Source organism: Argiope bruennichi, chromosome 6 (assembly GCF_947563725.1).
Source record: "Argiope bruennichi chromosome 6, qqArgBrue1.1, whole genome shotgun sequence".
NCBI lineage: Eukaryota > Metazoa > Arthropoda > Arachnida > Araneae > Araneidae > Argiope > Argiope bruennichi.
In genome coordinates, this window is record NC_079156.1 from 76,938,205 (window position 1) to 76,962,004 (window position 23,800).

Genomic DNA, 23,800 nt, shown 5'->3' on the forward strand with positions numbered 1-23,800 from the left:
CATACATACAAAGAAAAAAAAAACACCCGAGGATATATATATATATATATATTTTTTTTTTCAGATTTGAAGGACAATTTTGTACGAGTTTATTTTAACATCTAAGAACTCCAACATATCAAAAAACGAATGAAAATTCGATTGCATTCTTTTACAAACCTGAAACAAATCAAATAAAAATGTTGCAGGGGATCGGCATTAAGGTTTCCAAGTTTTGGGCTTTTTTTAAAAAAAATTAGTAAATTTTTTTATAAACTATTGTAGACCATTTTCTGTACAAACAGTCATAACTTGTCAATCTGACTTCTGGTTTAGAAATCTATGTTGGGTTTCTAACGTACTGTATCTCATAATTTTTCGCAATGCACTATTTTTTTCCCGCCAATTCTCTCATGAATAAAGTACTTTGTTGATTATCCTAGTATAGGGTGTTTTGCTGTTTAAAATAATTGGGTTTAGCGATTAGAAGGATACATTTAATACGGCCGAGAGAAAATTTTCATGAGATGCAAGGGAAGGGCAAAACATTGATGTTAGGTTCTGGCCTCCTCTATCCTTATTGTACCATTGACTTGGTTTCACTTGTGGGTAAATGTATCCTTTTATTTCAAAGAGATATGGGCAATAATAGGTTGCTTGGTTTGGATTTTATAATAAAGCAGAATGTATTGACATTTTTTAGCAAACTTAATGGTAATATCCCTAAAGAAAATAAGTTATTGCCAGTAGCATAGCGAAGGGTGAGTAAAAGGGTAATGATGCTACAGGTGTCATGGTAAAAAAATAGTTCGTCTAAAACAGTTTTATAAAAATAGATATGAAACGCAGGTGAAAAATTAGCATATTCTGTCACCTGTTACTCTAATAAAACAAAGTGGACCAAACAAAAGTGGACGGATACATTTACTATTACAACAACACTCAGTTGTTTTCTAAAGCATTGTTGGAGGCAAAAGCAGTTTTTTTTTCGTGTGTGTGTGTGTGTGTATTTGTCTGTTCTGAATTCCTATGACTTGTATTTAATTTCTTGTTATATTTGCTGTTACTGGATATGAGCTTCTATATGACTCTAGTGCGACTTGAAGCTCTTTTTCGATCTTAAGATCTTTGGGAAGTTCTTCGATTTGTCGATTTCTCTTTCTTATATATTTTAATAATATTGTGATCTTATCTATAAATGCTTATGAATATTTCTTCAGTTTTTTTTTTCATGGGAAATTACTAGAAATAATATTTTTGTTAATGTGACATTAATTCCAAAACTAAACATAACTTTTTCAGAGATTAATAGCATAAAGGCCGTAAGGTAGGCGAGTAAATTCTTCGGTTGGGATTAAAATAACTTAACGTATGATAAAAAATAATCGATGAAACATTGAGAATCGATGTTTCACTGAGGGCTTACTTTCCTCGAAAGTGATCGAATTTGTCTCCTTTCTTTACTTTTTGACATTTGCAAATCTGCGAAAATGGCCTGCACTCAATCGCGTTGCAAGACTTTCCTTATTAGTAGCAATGTTGCTCTTCTGGTGAGTACTCTGATCTGACACTGAAATTTAAGTAAAGTATCCATTATTAATTTTGAATTTCATGATATTGTTCAGTTGAGCATACTTATACCGTCGAGGATCAGTAATTACTTTCTGAAATTTAGATTCAATTTTGCAAACTATTTGCCGCGGAAAATTGAACAAATTCCAATAGTTGCACATCACATTCCTTGGATAAATTAATTTGGATGCGTACAACATTATAATTTTCCTGTAATACTTTGCAAAAAATAAACAACTAAAGGAAAAAAAAAATTATTTCAGTAGCATTAATGCATCCAGTTTTGGTACAGTTGACACAAGATATTTTTAAATATGAAATACAATTTAGTTTTTAAAATCTCCAAAAAAAATATTAAAGAAAACTAAGTGGAGAATAGTAGCTTCAAATAAAAATAAGCTTGGTTATTTATTAGCAATAGTTTAATTTATGTATATGCTTCGTCCTTTTCCTATTATTGAAGTAAAATATATCAATATTATGTCTCCACAATACATGTTTGTTATTTGAGTATAATCTCGACACGGTCTAGTTTGCGATCCTTGGTCCTGTATATGACAAAATTGCAATTATCGTACAAAGTTTACCGTGTTTTATGATCCTTCACTTTTATAAAGATAATCAAAACATACGACGGTAAATGGCGAAAAGAAACTTAATTGCGATTTTTGTTGATAATTATGATAACTTTATTTGTGATAGAATTTCTTTGTATCTATGTATCTTGATATTTCTTGATGAAATGTCTTTCCAAGTTTTTCAATTGAATCTTTGACCATTATTCATTTCAAATGATCTATTTAGATAATATATCTTTTAATTTAGTGGCTAAAATTACTAATGAGTAACATTTAGTTTAAAACGACACCTCGTTAAATAAAAGGTTTTTTAATATTAATTTGTCAATATTATGGCTTGTCAGAATTTCTATACAGACGTTTCATGCATATTTTGGATATGACAAATCGATTGCAATATCATTAATCGAAACATAAGCGTAGTTGTCTCAATGTTTTTTTAGTGCTTACCTCCTAACCTAAATAACGTTTTCAACTCTATTTAAATATTATTATATGTTGAAATATTATACTTTATCTTAAATTATTTCAACTCTAAGCTAAGTCTCAGAAGTTGCAAAAGCTATTTTTGAAGTGAATGAACACCTAATTAATACTCAGAGCATTGAATACTAAAATGAATTTTACTGTAGAACCATCTTTTAAAATTCGTACCTTTAATTTGATATATCTCGCATTATGTTTGAAGCTTCATTCATTTGACTTTGGAAAAAACACACATAACTACTTTCATGTTGCATATCACGCTATTTTTGAATACTATGGAAGTCTAAAAATAGTTAAAGCTGCGGCAGTGATCACTTCAAAATTTTCTCATATACTCTCTAATCAAGGTATTCTATCTTGAGCCTAAGTTCTGTATCTTCAAGACTGAATGGCAATAGTACTGAGGTTTTAATTTTCTGAACCATGCATGTGAGAATTTTGGGTTTCTTAGTGTAGTAAACTGTTTATGCGTTTTGGACGCCTTTTTACGACCGATTGAAACAAATTTGATATAAATGCAATTACAGTACCATTTGCCAAAGTCATTTTAGTCATTGCGTTTTCAAATATCGCGTTTACATGTAGGCGAATGTACAGATACAGACGGTCAATTCTTTTTACAGAGTTGGTTCGCAAACTAATACGGATCTATACTTTAAATTCTAAATCTTGGAACCAGATTTCACATTTTATAATTTTGTTCACCTGTATTACGACAGCCGGACAGAAATTCAAGTCAATGGATTTCGCTCAATATTTGATAAAGATAAACAGTTTTGGTACAGAGACCACATACAAAATTCTATCGGTATTTCGCTAGTAACCATTGATGGACATTATTCCGAAAGAGTTTTTCAGACTTGGAGGGGTTTGAAATCTGGTGATTCGTCGATCCCGAATCCGAATTTTTAGACGATTATAATACTTCCTCGTATAGAAAGGGGAATCAAAAATAAGTTAAAATGCGGAAACATAAGACATTATTTCGTGTGACAATCATGAAGAAAAATGCGTGTCATAAATGATCTAAAGATCTCGGCAGATGCGTCATCTCAGTTATATCAAGTTGTTGCACGTTACTTCATCGGAAAGTTGCAGAAATTCTTCCTTTCATTTCTAGTAGTAAACGTATTGTTTAGAGCCATGCTGAGTAGATTCTGTCGCACTGAGTAATTGTGGGGCGATTCTTTCCACTGAAACATGAGCATGCGTTGTTTTAATGACAATGTATTTGATATTTTTTCAAGTAATTAAATATTTGAAGCAATAAAAAATAAGAATAGAAGAATTTCCTTGACTCAACTTCGGAAAAGGTAAAAATTGGTATTTATGGGTTCTGAATGGAGCACAATTTTTATTTAATGTCGTTTTGTTACATGATCAATCTAGATTCAATGTATTAAAACTTGCTGGCTGACTTCGCAATTTGTCAAGCGAATTGAATACTTTGTTATGTGTTGGAAACTGTAAACTGAGCTTACTATATTCTGGTTAGAAACTTAAATTGTTCACCTCTTTGTTTCAAAGTATGCAAATTAGGCGACTAATTTAACTCGAAGCTGCTGTTTGCCAAGATTGCTAGCTCCATTGTACATTACGAAACCCGGTTTGCCTTTTTCCCCCACATTTTTTTGTTAAGTAAAACAAATCTAGAATAAATTACCAATACTATTCAAAATAATAGCGGAATGCAATACTTTCTAAAAAGGCAATTGTCTTATAAAATTTTACAAAAGTGGTTAAAATTGTAATATAATCGGAGATTCTTTGGTATCTTATTGATTTTAACTTTGCTAATTTCAACCTTCAATAGACTGAAGATAAACTTTCGATCAGATCGATAACCATGTTGGAATTGCCCCCTTCCTATTTAAGCACCAGGGTAATCTGAATGACCAATGTCACAACTTGATTGAAATTTAATCGCTTCTTTAGTTACAAGTTAAAGTTTTATGGGAACTGACAGCAATAGCCGATCTTCAAAAGCGGCTAGAATTATAGTCTGAGAATTAATAATAAATGCCCATAGAGCTTAATTTTTATGCAAATATTCAATTATTGAAGATGAAATAAAAGTTATATCGTTTAGAAATTTGTAATGATTTTGCAAGAGTAAATTTATTCGCTGCTTAGTAAATTCGAAATTCCAATTTATTCCCGATTCCAGAGATATTTTCTTGTGGAGAAGTCATTATAAGTATAAACTGAATTTATTATATTTAAGAATCGTCTGAATTTCTTTTAATTGAGGTCCCTTTAAGAGCCAGTTTTGGGAATAATTTTTATTTGAAAGCAGCTTTGGTCCCCCTCCCTTAAAAGTTTTGGTTTGAAAAGTTAATTGAATATATGTTGTAGTCTATAGAATTTCATTTCGAATTCAATCATTTCGAAAATCGTGTACATAAAACCTAAGACATAAGCCATCTGATTGGAGTTTCTATTCATAAATTCGACGCACTGTATTTCTTGCATTTATTAACCTGTCGAATTGTTTTATTAATTAAAATTTCTTCAAAATGTTCTAAATACTCTTTATATACAAGATAAAAATGCTTTTTTCTATTCTAATGTTCCATTTGTTACTCATTTTAGTTTGTTGGATTGTCAGTCTTCATCCTAGGTTTGAAGATGAAAGATCTTCTGTCCGTTCTTTTGCTGATAGACGTGCCACTGATAGCCCAGGCAGTAAAAGCTGTCATCGCAACTGGATTCTTTATATCCGTTGCAGGTATTACGGGTATAGGAGGTGCTTGCTACGAAACTTTATGGATGATACTTCTGGTCAGTATTCTATTGATTGTAAAATATTTCTCAATACTCCAACAACATTTTCTCTACAGGATGCAATTTAATGTATTAACTTCAAAATACCTATTTTTATGATGGTTCTGAGCATTAATGTTTTAAATATGCTTTGACTGGTATAAGTTTGAGATAAATATTCATGTCTTTTGATTTTGCTTCCGATATATTTTTAAAAATCATATGGTATTCATTCCATTCACATGTACTTAGAACACTAAAAATTTACTTACTCGTCTCGAATAGTTTTCAGAGACATTCCATTTTGGAGAAAATGCATTGACACGAACTTGCATTTTTCATGAACATGTCATGATGCATTTTTCATGAACATGTCATGGTGCATTTTTCATGAACATGTCATGGTGCATTTTTCATGAACATGTCATGGTGCATTTTTCATGAACATGTCATGGTGCATTTTTCATGAACATGTCATGGTGCATTTTTCATGAACATGTCATGGTGCATTTTTCATGAACATGTCATGGTGCATTTTTCATGAACATGTCATGGTGCATTTTTCATGAACATGTCATGGTGCATTTTTCATGAACATGTCATGGTGCATTTTTCATGAACATGTCATGGTGCATTTTTCATGAACATGTCATGGTGCATTTTTCATGAACATGTCATGGTGCATTTTTCATGAACATGTCATGGTGCATTTTTCATGAACATGTCATGGTGCATTTTTCATGAACATGTCATGGTGCATTTTTCATGAACATGTCATGGTGCATTTTTCATGAACATGTCATGGTGCATTTTTCATGAACATGTCATGGTGCATTTTTCATGAACATGTCATGGTGCATTTTTCATGAACATGTCATGGTGCATTTTTCATGAACATGTCATGGTGCATTTTTCATGAACATGTCATGGTGCATTTTTCATGAACATGTCATGGTGCATTTTTCATGAACATGTCATGGTGCATTTTTCATGAACATGTCATGGTGCATTTAAATTGTTCGAATACTATTGAAAACATAATCAGTTTGCAATAGGTATGTATGATGGCATTAAAATTTTTGGTATTGCCATTTTTTAAAGTTATTATGTCAATCTTGAGTATAAAATATGAAAAAAAAAGTGTTCGTCACTCCTATCCTTTTAATAAAACTGAATGCCATCTAGTTGTATCTTTTTAAAGATATTTCACTTAAACTTCAAACTTGTGTTTCTAATTTACTGCATGGAATCTAAAACGATAGCAGCATATTATAATGCTAATTTATAAGAAAGGCATATCCGAATTATTGAAATCAGGAGATTCCTTTTTTATAATTTCATCTCCAATACCTGGTGCATTTCTCAATATGTAGATGATGAAATTAGCAAATAAATTCAAATTTCTTGCAGTTCTTGAAACTTTATCCACATGTTATATACAAAAATTTCTGCATTCTGTGGAGGCGTTGAAAAATTCATTGTTGCATTTCGGATGCATTTGGTGGATTATTGCACAATTTAAAATTTAACTTTTTAAAACTAACTTTAAATAATTAGCAAAATATCAGATTTTTGGATGGATTGAAGTATTTAATAAAGAAATTGTTATGAAGCAGTTTTAACTTAATTTTAAGATTTCCTTTATTTTTATTTTTCTTATTTTCAAAGATTAACGCAAATAATTGTTGAGCAAGTGTTAAGAGGGATAAGTTGAGTGCTTTGTTACTGTGCAGAAATTTGAAATAGAGTTAAATTACATCTACTTGCCGAAATCTACCTTCCAAGAGATTCAAGTTTTTAATCCACCAGTAAGTTTTTAAGACTGTTAGCCAAAATGAGGATTCAAGACCCAACCTTTTGAGAATAGAATTAAAATGCTTCACATTGAATTCATTCAATAAATCTGTTATATGCTTACATTATACGGCATTTAAAGAAGTTAAGGAAATATTTATATTAAATAATGAATTTTTCTTTAGCATCTTGTTGCTTTGGGAATTATTGTGGTGATGGAGTTTGGTCTTGGAGTTACACTACTTATCGTTAGAAAAACGGTAAGTGAATTTCGAAATTATATTTTCGCAATGAATTGAACAATCTCCAAGATCCTTTATTGGTATTGAAATCAATAGTTTAGCACTTTGATTGCCTTTTGATTCGCTTATGATTGACACTTACTAAATGACTCCCCCCTCTTTTAGTGCCGTAATCCACCAGGGTAATCTAAAGTGATTATCCGAATGGATCGAGCCAGGGTAATCTAAAGTGATTATCCGAATGGATCGAGCCAGGGTAATCTAATGAGATTATCCGAATGGATCGAGCCAGGGTAATCTGAGATTATCCGAATGGATCGAGCCAGGGTAATCTAATGAGCGTATTAATACTACTTGTAAAAGAACTTGCATATTCTTGAATATAATCGTTGAGAAGTTAGTCGAATGGTTGTCAATAAGAAATTAATCGCAAGGAGCCAGAATTGCTTCACGCAATTAGATGTCCAGGTCATTAATGATTGTTTGCCACGTTTTGGAAATAGAGCATCTTATCTCTGCAAAACAGGCTCATGTATTTCACTTCATATTAGCAAGCCCACTCGTCACCGTGTCTTAAACCGTCATTAAAAGCGCGAAACTTAACCTATTGAACTACACTGCCTGCAATAGAACCGAGAACCCGCTTATTTGGTGCATACTTATGCTCTTTGATAGTCATCATTAAACTCTTTACATCTGTAAGCAAAATCCTCACAGTACTGCCTCGGAATAATATGATCGTGGCAACGTGTTTCATTATTTGTGATAAGTTGAAGATTCTATTCACGGTCGGGATAATTCCACGTTGATTGATAACTGTCAATTACCCTATACAGAATCAGTAATAGCTACGAACTGCCGTTAATTAATGTGGAGATTAAAATCGATTTTTGAAATTGAGGCACATCTCGGATATCTTCAAGTAAATAATTGCAAAGAAGGACTGAAGAGCGAAGATCACTTAGATAAGTAAAATAGTGGCTAACATATTATTCCGCGGTTGATCATAAGTGACAACCGTCATACGTAGATCATTTCTTTTACTAATGCAAATGAGTTAGATGAATTTCGGATAATTTGAAGTTCAGTTTAGTTTTAGTTATATTAACGTTCCGTTTGAAAGCAACACTAGGGCTACTTTAGGACGAACCTCGTTATTTTAAACCGCGGTCAGATGACACGGATAGTTTGAAATTAATTCCTATATATATATATATAATATATATATATACTAATTTCAAGGTTCTTTTCTGGTAGTTAAATTTCAGATTTATTTCCTCGACTACATTAACTATAATTAAAGGTTGGATTTTCTTTTTCAGGTCGAAAATTACATAGCAAACAAAGAATGCAATAATGTAAGTATAAAATTTAAATAATGTTTTAAATGCTTACAATTTAAAGCTGTTAAATATAAGAAAAGACAGCTTTTTCAATTTTTGTATTGTTACAGAGCTGTGCGGCTACATTAGATAGTTTGGTACTTGATTATGCTTTGCCATCTGCCGGTCTTATGCTGACGATTATTATTATAGAGGTAAGACTTGCATTAGTAAATAAAAAAAAAATCATTAAAATTGCTCTTTACATTTTTATTAATTTCCTATTTATAATGGGATTTCTAACTTTTTGATGTTTTTGGAATATTGTACAGTTGTAGTTCTCAATGAAAATAGTTTTAGAAATTGTTTCCACTGCCTTATTTACTTTTAATTACGAAAAGTGCCTTCTAAATTTGAGAAATGAATTAAAAGATTGTAAATGAATGAATTATGAAAAATATTACATTAAAAAATTGAAAATAAAAATTTTTTGAAAGAAGGTTTTATAATATAATAAAATGGAAATAAATTGTTTTGAAACCAGCTGATGTTTCCTCCCCAGAATTTTCTAGCATATTCCTTAATAACGATGAGCCTTGAGCACAATTGTAAATACCACTAAATCTTGGATTTTTTTCAGAGATTCGACTAATAAACGTGTTCTGTGCTTCAGATTAATGTGAAGGGAACAGAGTATGCATTTTGACCATCTCTCATTTTTTGACAAAAATGAAACAAACATCTGACACAATTCTGGCATCTTAGTAACAAGATCATGTACCAAACTTCATTTAATCCTTTAAAGGGCCATTTTTTTTCTAGTCATATTATGTTAAAATATTTTAGGCTTGAAATTAGAATAAGAAAAGGGATTCATTTAGCTTGTTAGATAAATTTAATTTGGTTAATTAATAATTAACAAATCAAGACAAATCATTTTGTGTGAGATAAAGAACTGAAGCATCTAAGTTTCTGACTTACTAAAAAAAATTTGTCAGAACTTATGCCAACCTACATAATTTCATACAAAGATTGATAAATTTGGTGGGAAGCATACTTCCCACGGCCCTAGAAAGGGTTAATTCGATTGCGTTTTTGAATAATCTCGTTTACATGCCTGCGAATATACAGACGATCAACCACTTGACGGATTTGGTTCAAAGTTTCGTAAGGATATATTCTTTGAATGCTAAAAACTGTGTACGAAATTCCTCTTAAGTAATTACATTTTTAACCATTAACACTTTTTAACTGTTTAAAATCTGTTTATTTCTTCGCTGGTCGCATTCGCCTGTTAAATTCCTTGAAAAGCGATGCAATTACTTTGATTATCAATTAAAAGTAATAACTGTGATCTCGGTAAAGATCTGCCTACACTGCATGAATAATATAATTTAAAAAAATTGCATTTTAAAGCTTTATATATACATGCAATCTAATGTTTTTGTAACGGAGTTAATGGAATACTGAAGGTTAAGTTATCGTATTCTAGGAGCATGTGAAGAACAGACTGATAGATGATAAACCTTTGTCAGTTTGCGTTCAGAATTTGATAGCTACATTGCAAATGCTGAATATGTGCACCACTTTTTCTTTCTTATTTAGCTCTTTCTTTCACTTATCGTGTTGGCCTATATTCTGATTACTTATTGTAAGTGCATTTTATTCAAAATTTCATAGAAATATGTAAATTTTGGATTAAAGCTGGTATACCAAATAACATGCATAATCTATCTCAAGGCATTATTAAATTATCGTGTTCAAACTTAAAAAAATTGTTTCTGAAACTTGGTGAGATCTGAAACATCAAGATTTGTCAATTTCAAAATTGAATTTTTGGACTGTTACAATACTTTTTTTCCCTATACTTTGTATAAAGATCAGAGTTAGATATGAACGCGTGATGCTGAAAATTTCCGATGCAATTAAAAAAATTTAGCTCGCAATGCATATCAAAAGAAATGGAGCACTGAACTCCCAATAAAATTAATTAAAATCTAAGTTGAAATTTAATTTTGAAATATTTCTCAACACCCTACTCTTATGAAGACTTTCGTCTTTACCTCATTTTTGATATAGTCTACTTTTTAGTACGCTTACAAAAGCATGATCTTTAAATTTTAATTATTTTTTGTTTTACACATCCGATTTTCATTTCATCTATGAAGTTCTTAAGCTTTGGTTAGACAGCAAAAGTTTTTATAAAGCAATGATTTTACAATTACATAAACAATGATATATTTAGTATTTCCTTGTCCTTTTAGTCTTTTTCGCCATACGAATGATTATGCCATGCGCTATGCAACAAAATATTTTTGATTGTCACGCATAAGTGACCCAAAAATATCTAAATTTGCCCGTTTCATGGACTATTTCTTGCTTGAACAATTTTGATATTTTTGTAAACTTTTAAACTCTGTGTATAAAATTTTCTGAGCCATTTGAAAGTTCAATTATCTTTTCAGTGTTAGTTTGATTGCCAATTCTTATTCGATTCTGCATTTCTTTGAAACGTATCTTGAATGTCATGACGTAAAGCCTTTAATATATTCACTAGACGGTATGACCTTTCACAAATAAGCAAATGAGTAAATAAAAACGAATATTTTATTGTAATACGAGGGATAATGCAGAGATAAAAAAGAAAAATACGCGTCGAATTCTATTATTAAACATTGTTGCAAAGTTGTTTGTTTGATTCGGCTTTTATAATCTTATTTATATTATAAAGAAAGCATGCACGCAAAAAATGTATTTAATATCGTGGCAACGCGTGAGTATAAATCTCTACTAATACTAAAGACAAATGTGTATATTGGCGCTTTAAGAGCAAGTCCATTTGACTTATAGCTACAAATTTCGAACATATGTACCTTGGTGGATGGGGGAACGCGCACTTCAAAGTGATTTTTTATTTTTGAAATTAGAAATTAAACTGAATTTTGACGTTAAGCATAATTTTTGGAAATACTGCCCCACAAAAATGAAATTTACACCGTTTCAAAATATATATAAAAAAAAGTTCTTTTTAATAATACCAACTTAATAATCGTGGGAATTTTTGTTGAATTTTGACATTTAGAATATTTTTTTGCCCGATTTTCAAAACTGATATTCCGAAATTCAAACCGCTTTCATTGTTTTATCAAATAGTTAATCGCATGATTTCTTTCCATTGTTAAGAGCTAAAAATTATTTAATATTTGAATAATTTACAAATAAAAAAAAACAATTATAATACGTTGAAATTCAGAAGATGGAATGAAGCGCAGAATGACGGTTGTAGTTGTCCTATGATATGAGATTGACTAGAAAGTTTCATTAAAGAGGTTCATGTACACAATAAATAAATCTTAAGTAAAATAGTAAAAATAAAACGGTTTTAATGTCTCACAATTTACAGAGTCATGGACATGAAGTTACAATTCCTGAAACTAACGATTACTAGACTATTTATCTGAAAACAAATATAACTAATATTCTTGGCGAATCGGCTAGTAGCCTGCAGTGACTTGTCTACTGAATAAAACGATAAGTATTAGTTTAGGAAGTACTTTAGTATCTTTTTCTCATTAACTTAAAGATTATTTTAAACTGTAGGAAAAAAAATTGGTGTCGCTGAAAAGCTTATTTTTTAAAGAATTCTAAAAAGGACGTTAGTTTTGATAAATTTTTAGTTTAATAAAAATTTCCGTAAACCTTCTTTAGTGGGCTTTGTTACTCAAGAAGCTTCTGCTATTGTTATTTAAATGTTATAACTCTACTCGAATGGTTTGTCCTATAGAAAGTTTTGAACGATTTTAATGATACAGTATGATGGTCTATAAGCATTATCATATTAAAAAAAAATGTTGTAAATGTGAAGAAATTATTTGTGTATTTTGAAAAGCCTTATTAAAAAATTTTTTGGATTTCATTCAAAATTTGATAGAATTCATAACTTCTATATTAAGGACCATATGCGATATATTGCTCATCGATAACGTTGCATTTTTTATTTATGTTCATATTTTCAAACAGTTAACCGTAGAATATTTTGTTCTAAGCTTGAATAAAGAGAGGCAAGACATAATATTGTAGTTATTATAATAATTTACTTTCTCTTGGGATAAAACCTAAACTACTGGAATATATTCTGTAAAGAGAATTATGTTTTATCATATGATTAAAAATTAAAGCTTGACAACTTCTAGCAAATATATTGTTACGACAATCGTTCGATGGATGTATGGAGATCGAAATACAGCAAGCTGGATAAAGGAAAAGGAATATTCCGCAAAAATACGAAGCACATATACAAAAACATCTAAGATGTACACGAGGAATAATCATTAGAAACACACGGCATATAATTATTAGATAAGAAATCGCATTCGGTGTCGACCAACTTTCATCTTGCGCTACGAACAGGTCCCTGAAATTTTCCTTTTCAACATATCTTTTCATCATATTTATAATAGATGACAAGTTTCAAGTCGTATGGAATTCTTTAGAAGAAATTTCGGTTCTCTATTCCTAAGCGATGAGGCCATAATTCTTGGCTTTTCCCGAATTTTTTTGTCACCAAATGGTCAAAGTTGGAAGTCATTTCCTTACTCTCCATTGAAAATCTCTAAATCTTTCTAACATAAGATAAACATAGCAGGGACACATTATTACCGATTTATAATATAATTGCAATTTATTTAATCAAAGAAATTATTGCATTATAACGTGCTCTATTTGCAGTTATCTGATGTTCAATTTTCGTAAGTTAGAATTCTACCAATATTGTCCGAAATTACAAACACAATATATTAAAATCATTAGGAAAACTCATTTAAAAGTATACCTATATTTTATGCAGCGAAAGAAATTTTATCGCATGTTGAATCAATTGATAGTAAATTTTCGTCTTTGCGTGTTTCCTTGAACGACGCACACTGAAGTGTTTACTGAATGAAGTGTTACTTTCTTCAATTCCATTCAGCCCCACATACTTTGTGACGAAAAGAAAGTGTTGATAAGGAATAGTAGAGTACTTTCAGAGTTTATCTTTTCCTTATCTTTGAAGTAATCTTTCATAAAGGAAAAGAGCTGTGATAAAATGCATTATCTATTTAAATTTAGATATCAAGGCAATTAATATCTATTATCTTTTATATAAGGAGATGGAACTCGATATATTATCGTCAAAAATTACAAATAGTTGAGTTGATCATATTTTAAAGGTGTTAAATGATTGGTTTATTTTTCGTTTAGTTTTTTAAAGTGTTTATTACAAGCTTAAAATGTTTTTAAATCTTATTTATCTAAAATAAATTTATGATCAAATGAATACCCTGGCATTTACAATATTTAAAGCTTTAGATTTCATAGGTTCTTGTGATTCTGATAATCGAAGTTCACTAATTGCCGGCGTCCTGGTATAGGGGTAGCGCATCTTACCAGTGATCTGGGCGTCCCGGGTTCGAATCCCGGTTCGGGCATGGTTGTTCTTCATCTGCGTTTTATTTGTGAGGTGGGACAATGTGCCCCCTCCTGTAAAAAGGGGTTGTGCAAGCAAATGTGTGTAATCTTCATATGAGCTAGAAGTCAGACTTCTGCCCTCGGGTGCTCAGGGGTCTTTACCCTCAGAAGCTACTGCACCCCCTTTCCGTGGTAACGCGGACACATCATCAAGTTCACTAATTGGATAATAATCACAATCGAGCCCTGAGGCATCCAGCTGTTAAACACCTCTTTTCTGACTAAGCGAATTTTTTTGAAAACTGAAACCTGAAAATGGAAAATCACATTACCTTCAAGTAGTCGAGCAGAGAGAAATGAAAAAAAAAAAGGGGGGGGGGTATCTGCATTTTTCTTTAATTGTATAACCAGGTTATGCTATTTAGTTCTCTGCCGACTGCTTACTAGATATGTCCTATAAATACTTTGTGGGCCCGGTAGATTTTTCTTTATATAAATGGATCAAAACATCTATTTGCTATTGAAATTTGTCCTTGCTGAAAGCATAGGCCAAAATTCTAGAGTGAAACCTGAAAATGGAAAATCACGTTACCTTCAAGTAGTCGAGCAGAGAGATAAATGAAAAAAAAAGGGGGGGGGGAGTATCTGCATTTTTCTTTAATTGTATCCCTTTCTTTTAATAGCCATATTAGAATAGAAGACAAGAAATATATGGGAGGAATTGGCCATATCACTAGTTAATGTGTACAACCAGATTGTTTAGACAACATATAAGGGTGGATCAAATGAAAACTGAATAGCAGCCACAGAATGAAAGGCAGTTCACTTGAAACCAGTTTCGAATAGTGACCATGAGTTTGCTGTCCTAGTAAAAATGCTACATTTCAGAACAAATCTCAACGTATAGTAATAAATGTTCTTTATTTTTCCGCTGTTTCCTAACTTAAACTGTTGGCACAATGCTGTTGGGACATTAGAAAATAGTTATCCCAATAGAACTGCATATCATTGTCCTGCCATGGCTATGTGATTGTTTTAAGGTATTCATAGTCTTCTATTAAGTGTAATAATTGCCCTTGTGTAAAGATTTCTTTATTCTATTCAGTGTCTTATATGTTACATCAACTTGATAGCTGCATAGTCATCTGAACGTTTAAATTGTAAACTGTTAAAAATGCATCTTTTTACAATTCATTTGCAAATTTTTGATTTTTGTAATTGTTCTGTTTCAATTAGTATGTAACCTATATTTATGCTTGCATGCCAGTATTTTATTGATTTTGGTCAACTTACAGGCAACGATGATGTACAGTGCCATTAAATTGTGGTATCACATCAAAGAATCTCCAAAAGTCATTGAAAGTCCCATTGGCGATATGGCAGTGCAGAACGTTCAAATGCGAAATGGTAAGACATTGCATACTCTAAGATATTTATTGAACTGTCCTTTGCTTTCACTTATAAAGGTGTATAACGAATAGTTTGATAATAGATTAAGTTGTGATTAATTTGATTACTTTTAGTCTTCAAAAATTAATCTCTGTGTTCGCATGTCATTTATCATTTACTGATCAGATGGATTTTGCAATGGAATGATTGGATTTCGCAAGTGTTTTTCTGAATCTTCATTTCAGTATTCCATAGTGAGATTCAATGATCATTATCTATGGCGTCCTCATTGGGCAAAGCTTGTTTACTAATCAATGATATAATAATGATTTACTGACATTAAGCTGTTTCAAAATGCACATTTCATCGAAATTGCGAAAAACATCTTCACAATCGATACGTGCACCATACATTACTTGGAACAATAGTAAAATTCCTGCATGGAGCTACTCATTTCATACGTTTTTTTTCACCAACGAAAAAAAAGGGAAAAAGGAGTGGAATAAATTTCTCCCTGCACGATTTTGAATTTTTAACTAAAAAAAATGTAAAATTATATTTAATTTAAAAAATGACGCCATCAATTTGAAATACTGATATATGTGGGAGAATATGCATCATTCAGAAATTTTGTCGAACCATTTTAAATGATGTATTTAGCCCTGAAGGACTCGTCTTTAAGCGAATACGAGTATCTTAAGCCCGAAGTATCCAGGGATCTTTCCTCCCTTTAAATTTCTTTCTCCACACCTTCTGCTTTCAGCTTTTTACTTCCTTCCCTCGACGTCAAGCGAGGGATATCTCCATGAGAAGCTATCTGCTTCGTGCTCCTCAAAAACGACCAAACCCCTCATGTTGGCCGTGCGTGGCTACGCGCTAGATGGATTGGACTTTTGGTCTGTATCAATTCGGCTGGTAGCTTGGTACAGAAAATTAAAATTTGTGGAACCTATAACACCATGGACTTCTCTAAACCGCAGATATGTTATCCTAACCCGGTTAAAGATTGGTCGTTCAAGGCTGACCGACAAATATCTACTTTTCTCAGGAGACTGCGGTGGTCTGGTGATAAGGTCTCAGCTTCGGAACAGGTGGGCTTCAGGTTCGAGACCCGATTCCACCGAAGAACTGTCGTGTAAGCGGGTCTGGTGCACGTTAAACGCCCTGGCCAAACGTCCTTCCGCTGGTGTGGAGAGGGGGTGCCAGCTCAGGTGTCGTCCTCATCTGACCGTGGTTCAAAATTACGAAGTCCGTCCCAAATTAGCCCTAATGTTACTTTAAAAGGAACGTTAATGTAACTAAACAGCTGCCATGAACTGTGACACTGCAACGTCATTGGTTATGATCACATTGCATTTGAACAATTGAGATCGAGGGCTCTGATCATTGAATCATTTGCTATGGAGAACTGGAACGAAAGTCTTCAGTGAATGTTCGGGAATTCCGCGCTATTGCAATGTCATCTACTGTATTTGGCAAGCATTTTCGACTTCACTATGCTATAGGATTAGAAGTCGTCTAGATATGCCATATTCCTCTTGGAAGTTTGTAACCCTGGTCCGAAGATACTCTGTATCTTAACCCAATTTCTACAAATTTTAAGCCACCAGGTTTTTTTAGATTACTAAAGGTATCTTTGTTTTATTCCTTAGTTGGCACACCTCTTCCAAGTTACTCAACATCTCCTCATCCGGTCTTTTCACCAAGTTTGATCTATCTTCCCAACCGAAGGCATCCCATCTTTGCTACTAACTCGCCCTTACCACGTTATCCAAGTCATCTGGAACCGACAAAACCTCCTCAGTACGATAGTCTATCACCCGACCTACAACAACCGCCGACCTACATGGAAGTCGTACCGGGGGCATTGACCAATCGTGCATCTAGAATGGATGAAATGGACAGACGACCTGCATCCTGCAATTCTGTGTAGAAAACAATCGATCGGTTGAATCTTGAGATTAACTGCAAGAAGAGTTTTCTTCAGCGACTGGAGAAAATCGAATGTAAAAGACGATTTTTGAATTAATCGTGCATTTCAAGCCCGAATGAACTGAGTGCAGGACACATATATTCTTGCTGAATCGGAAACTGAAATAAAATAAAAAAAAAAGCAAAATGGACTGTTTCATATGACAAATGTTGTTTTAAAGAAAGTATTTTTGAGTTTGTGTCTTTGGATGGTGAGAAAAATATGGAATAATTTGCCTATCTGACACTCAATTGTGAAAACTCGGTGCTTTCTACCTTTTTAAAGCAACCTTGATTGCACTGGAGTATGTTTTTTACTCAACTTGTATATATTTATAATTTCTAAATAATGTAATATTTATTATGTAATAAACCTTTTAATAAATACTTCTAGATTTCCTGATTATTACTCTCGGGACAGAATATGGATATTTATTAGAAATGGTATGAAATTCGAAATAAGTTAATTAGTTATCTAAGTACAGATAATGATTGTATACTTAATTTACAAAAAATATTTGAATTAGCCCATTGGTCGTTACTTAATCCTCACCAAATATAGTAAGAAAAGTAACTACAAGGAAAGGGAGAATTCTATATCTTGCGCTTGTTGTATTTTAGATGTTATCTTTAATTCTGTTTGTATACAATATTTAATGCACAGTTAATCCATCTTAAGCAATTCTCACTACTACTTAGTAGAAACTTGTCTATTATCCGGGTTTTGTGCAAGTGCGGTTAGCAATTCTTTCTCTATTTAAAAAGAATTAAATTTATTTACTGTAACTTATACTTTCGAGATAGACCAAAGAAAGCAATCTTTAAAAATTGATGGATGGATTCCTTTATATTTCCTGTAGCTGGCCTCTTTGACGGTGAAAATTTGGGTACGTTAACTTTATCCTTCTGTTCTGCTTTGATTTGGCGATTTTATTTCATTCAGTATGGCGGTTTGATGATCCAACTTGCACTATCTTCCCTTGGCGAGAAAAGCAGCCCCGAGAATAGAATGGTGGCTATTATGGTGTTAGTCGTCTGTTGTGTGCAAAAGTTGATTGAATGGGTTCGAAAAATGTATGTCTATTGTTGCTGTAGTGGGAAAAGAAATGACCCGGTAGAGGTTAACTGACTGAAATCCTCTCGAATCTGATTTTCTATGAAATGAATTGTAGGTTTCTTCTTATAGCCTTAGGCAACGTTTACACGATGCCAAATAGTGTGCGTAATGCAAGACCACGCTTACCTCAGGAATATCACGTGATCTCATCGGGACAACCATTGCTATTGTACCAGTGTGATCACGTGATCTTCCTGAAGTAGGCGTTACCTTCTATTGCGCGCTGTAGTTGTCTTCGTGTGAACCCTGTTTTACACGGTGAATATATATCAGTCGGTTACTAGAAGTAATATGCATTTATCTTAACCATCTTTATCTGGAGAACGCTTCTAAACGAGGGAATCTGTTCTAATTTCCCTTGGCAAAAGAAAATGGTTTTTTGTATCGAAACGTTCTCATCATTGTGTTTAGTTTATTCTACAGATAAAGGGAAATCTGGCTATCATCCAGATTGTTTTACTGTTCCAGAAGCTGTTTACGACATCGTCTACAGTTTATGCAAGTTTTATCAGAAGGAGTTTTAGTACTGGACAAAATATGCAAGTATGAAGGAATTTTGAAGATCTTCAGTCATGAAAGTCATTTTATCAAGTTGTGTGAAGATGTCTTCGACACCATCTAATCTTCATTTTATGGTGGTAAGTTCCTTTGTTAATGCAATAGTTTTCGACATGTTTTACTTAATGTACATAAAATGCTTTAAATTTGCCAAAATAACCTCAGTGTGCCTTAATAGCAGCGTATAACAGATGTTAGAAGAATTTCTTCGAGGAAAACGAAGAATCTGAGCTTGGATTCTTTTTGCGAAATAATGAGGTCATTCTTTCTAGTAGGAGATAAAATCGTTCGCTAGATGATATCTAACGGAATATTAGTCGTTTGATTGCAGGCTTATGTGATGTCGATGAGAAGATTTTCGAACTGCTTGATTCTGAGTGAGAATGTTCGAAGATGCTGTTGATTCCATTCCAGCAGAATAAAACACGGAAAGATATAGCAATGTGGTCAAAAAATTCAGGATAATCTGGCACACATTCAGACTGCGAAAGTGATATAGAAGAATCAATAAAATGCTCGAATTGCGGTGAAAATCCAGAAAATTTGTCAAACATAAATCAAGTATGTCACTTTTGTGAAATGAAACGGTTCAAACATTTGGTGTTTTACTCTAAAAAAATGAGAAAATAGAAATTATATGAACTTTAAACTAAACTAAAAGTTTTTAATAAAAATTTCCCTCTTTGGTGGAAACAATTAACTAATTAATGTCTTTGGCCGATGTTAGTAAGGTTGGATTATGAAACAGATAAAATAACTTCCTAGGTCCCCAAGGATCTTGAGATTGTTTTATTTTGCCAAATACCAAATAATTTTTCAGATACTAAAATTTTATGGCTTCATTTGATTTAAAAGGGGCATGCACTGAAATTAAAACAAATTGTCTAAATTTCAGAGCATTATTTTAGGACTTTTTTTGTGTTTTTCAAATTCGCCTGCAGGTGAATGTGATTCATTTTTGCTGTTGATAGTCTGACTTACAACTTATAGCCCTTACAAATCTTTCACTGAGAATTTAGATTGTGTTGACAACTTTATAATTTTGTATCAAATTTCTGTTTCAATCGGTTGGGAAAAACGCGTCTAAAACACAAATTCGATTTTCGGTGGCCAGGATTCATGGCAGGATAAATCGCCAAAAAACTCGGTAAGAGTAGCACGTTTGATTCAGTAAAAACGTTAAATTCAAACCAAGGTTTATATTTCGAAACTATTATACAATTCATTTTTTGGGATAACACCTTTATTAGAGAATATAAGAGAAAGTTTTGGAATGACCACACCCGCTGGTTTTATTTATAACTTTAAGAACATGTATATACTTTTAATCTTTATTAAGATTAATGATTGTGTAACAACTACGTTTGATCATGTGCATGATTTTTGTAGATACTATATTAATTCAAATAAGTAGATATCTGACCAATTATAGTTGCCAAAGTGTTAATATTTTTAATAGAATATTTATAGACAACTTATGAGCAGGGATTCTCGGTGGTTAACTTTTAGGGCTGCACTAGTTGTCCGAATGCCGGAATCGAGCAACATTACCTTATTTTCGTGTAACACCTTCTTCGAAATTTTAAATCATTGTTTATGCAATGCCTATGGATACAGCGGAGGATCTCATAATGCGGATTGTCTTTGTGGATAAAAGACCTGGTATCTTAGAGTGCGTCTGGCGGTCCTTTGAGATTGTGCAATGAGTCAGTGGTCGCACCTTTTGTAATAAGTAATCAAATAATTCTTTTTGTTGTTGTTACTATTTTTGCATTTTTTGTTGTTTTATTGTGAGATTGTAACTATGTACGTTTTGCATGATTTTCATTTTGTAAAATTAGTTTTTTTTGCACAATTTTCAACATGGTTTGGGACACTATGTTCCATTGCAATTTTTTTCTTCTTGATGTTTACTAACAACTCTCTGCGTTAGTCGATCTAATTATAAAACATTCTAAAGTATCAGTAATAGTTTATACCTCTTGGACTATTCATTGAAAAAAACGGAGTAAATTTTATTGTTTTCTAGCCCAAAAATTTTCAAATAGCAAAGCCTCATCATCTTTTTAGAGGCACTTTGAAAATCTAGATTTCCATTAACCGAGGTTTTATTGTATTGACAAAATAAAGATTCTGACCTCAATTTAAAAATTCTATCTATTCTGATTTCTAAAAAAATTGTGACGAGATCCTAACTAAAAGTCTCAGCGTAAGAACCCTCCAGTTAGGGATTGCAATACCGGTATACCGGGATACCGAATACCGGTATTTTGAGCCATTTTACAATTTTGTAATACCGGTATTCACAAGTTTAAATACCGGTTTTTCGGTATTTACTAAAAATTTTTTAAATTGTCTCCACTATATGTTCCGGGATCGCCAACATAGCAAAATAGTATACGTTTTTGTGTTTGTGTCATTAACGGGCGAAATTAATTAGCTAATTAATGGCTTAATTAATTTCTTAAATTTAAATTAGTAAAACATGGATTATCCCTGAAAGAAGATATTGTATCCATAACGACTGATGGAGCAACAGTTATGAAAAAAGTTGGAAAGTTGATTGGTGCAAATCAGCAGTTGTGCTATGCTCATGGAATTCACATAGGAGTAATAGATGTCCAAAAAAATAAAGAACAGAAGAATCCAAATACTGTGGACATAGAAACTTCGGATTCCGGCATTGAAGAGAGTGAGAGTGATATTGACAATGAAGATAAAGACAGTATAATTGTTGAAGAAGATATTGCTAATGAGGATAAAATATTAACCCATCAAGAATTGCTTCTTATAATTTATAAAGTTCGAAAAATTGTTAAGATATTTAAACTTTCCCCTACAAAAAATGCCATAATACAAAAATATATACTAACTGAAAATAAAACGGAATATATGTTAATAATACATTCTAAGACACGTTGGAACAGTTTACTCCTAATGATTTTTGAAATTTAGAATTCCCAATTTTTGAAATTTAGAAATCCAATCCAAAAAGCAATAATCGACTTAAACCTGTAAATTAATTTTTCAGATAGTGAATTCGACTTAATATCCAGAACTATATCAGCTCTACTTCCAATAAAACTGGCTATAGAGGTATTATGTCGGAGAGATTATAATTTATTAACAGCTAATGCAACAATAAATTTCATCTTGCAGTCATGAAAGAACAGCACACATCACTATCTGAAGAATTATATATTACATTGAAAAATCGCGCAGAAGAAAGGCATACCGAAATAGAAAATGTCTTATGGTATTTACATAATTATAATGATTTTAAAAATAAAAACGAAACAGAAGAAAATAATCAATTTAAATCTAATTAAGTTTATAGTAAATTTTCTTAAAATTTTTTACCCACAAACCTATCCACATTCAGAAGAATTCGGTTCAGTTATCGAAGATTATGATGAGACTAATGTTGATAGGGAAAAGGAAGTGTCTCTTGAACAAAAATTAGAATTAGCGATAAATAAATTTAAAAAAATTCAAAGAAACAAAATACAATACAGAAATTAGCTATATCCAAAACCTTCCGACGAAAAAGGGATTTATTTGAAGATGAGGGATTTAGAGGTAAATACTTGGAAAAAGTATATCGCGCATTGCTAACAGTATCACTAACTAGCGTAGATGCCGAAAAAGCGTTTGCGACAACTGGTAATTTTCACACAAAATTACTGTTCAGGCTTAAAGACAGTACAATTGATGCATTATGTTTTTTAAGATCACATTTCAAAAATTTGTAATAGTACCACTGACTGAATAGTGATATTTACACTTTTTTTGTGATTTAAATAAATAAGTTGTTCCTTTACTTTTTTGTGATTCTTTATATACTGTTATAATTTATAAGTTATACATTATTTTTAGTGATATTTACCCTCTCTTATAAAACTTGCAAATAAAACAAAGAAACACCTGTGTTTTCTTTCTTTTTCTGAAATTTCTAATACCGGTATTAAAACCGGTATCCTGGTATTACGATCTAAAAAATACCGAATACCGGTATTGAAATTTTGGTCCGGTATTGCAATCCCACCTCCAGTGTATTTTTACCCTCTTTTCTTTGACCGTTCCGAATTTTGCACCGAGAACCTACTGTTATGGCCAACAATAATTGCCATTCTTTCTTCGCAAATCGGGTATAAATAGATTTGGATTGCCGTAATAGACTTTTTGGTAGGCTTATGACTCGGTGATAAAGAACTTGACACAAACCAAGAAGATAGAGGTTCAATGCTATTTGCCCCCCCCCCCGTCTTTTATTGCCTTGATCTCAATGCGAATAAGCAATATGGTGGTTTATTTCCCAAGTAATTGAATCCGGTTTGGCACATCAATCCTCAGTACCAGAGATTCCTCTGAAACTCTAAAACTATCTGTTTGTTAGTATTAGCCATCTTAGGACCAAATTTAGGACTCGCTTGGTTTTGGAGAATTTTATTTGGCTATGAATTTATTTCTGGACTTCTTTTGGCTTTATTATCCTTCATAATTCTTAGAATTATTTTTTAATTCATAACTCTTATGTTTTTGCCTTCTTCTGTATGAAGTATACAAAGAGAACAAATTGTA

At 32.2% G+C, this 23,800-nt stretch overlaps 1 protein-coding gene across 1 annotated transcript; it reads left to right on the forward strand.

The window, feature by feature from the left end:
- The first annotated feature begins 1,399 nt into the window (after positions 1-1,399).
- On the forward strand, positions 1,400-17,692 carry LOC129971509 (uncharacterized). The gene is made up of 7 exons (XM_056085340.1): positions 1,400-1,529; positions 5,208-5,396; positions 7,358-7,432; positions 8,737-8,772; positions 8,868-8,951; positions 15,480-15,591; positions 17,226-17,692. The coding sequence occupies exons 1-7, from the start codon at positions 1,470-1,472 to the stop codon at positions 17,504-17,506; spliced, it is 837 nt and encodes a 278-aa protein (XP_055941315.1). The 5' UTR covers positions 1,400-1,469; the 3' UTR covers positions 17,507-17,692.
- The last annotated feature ends 6,108 nt before the right edge of the window (positions 17,693-23,800 follow it).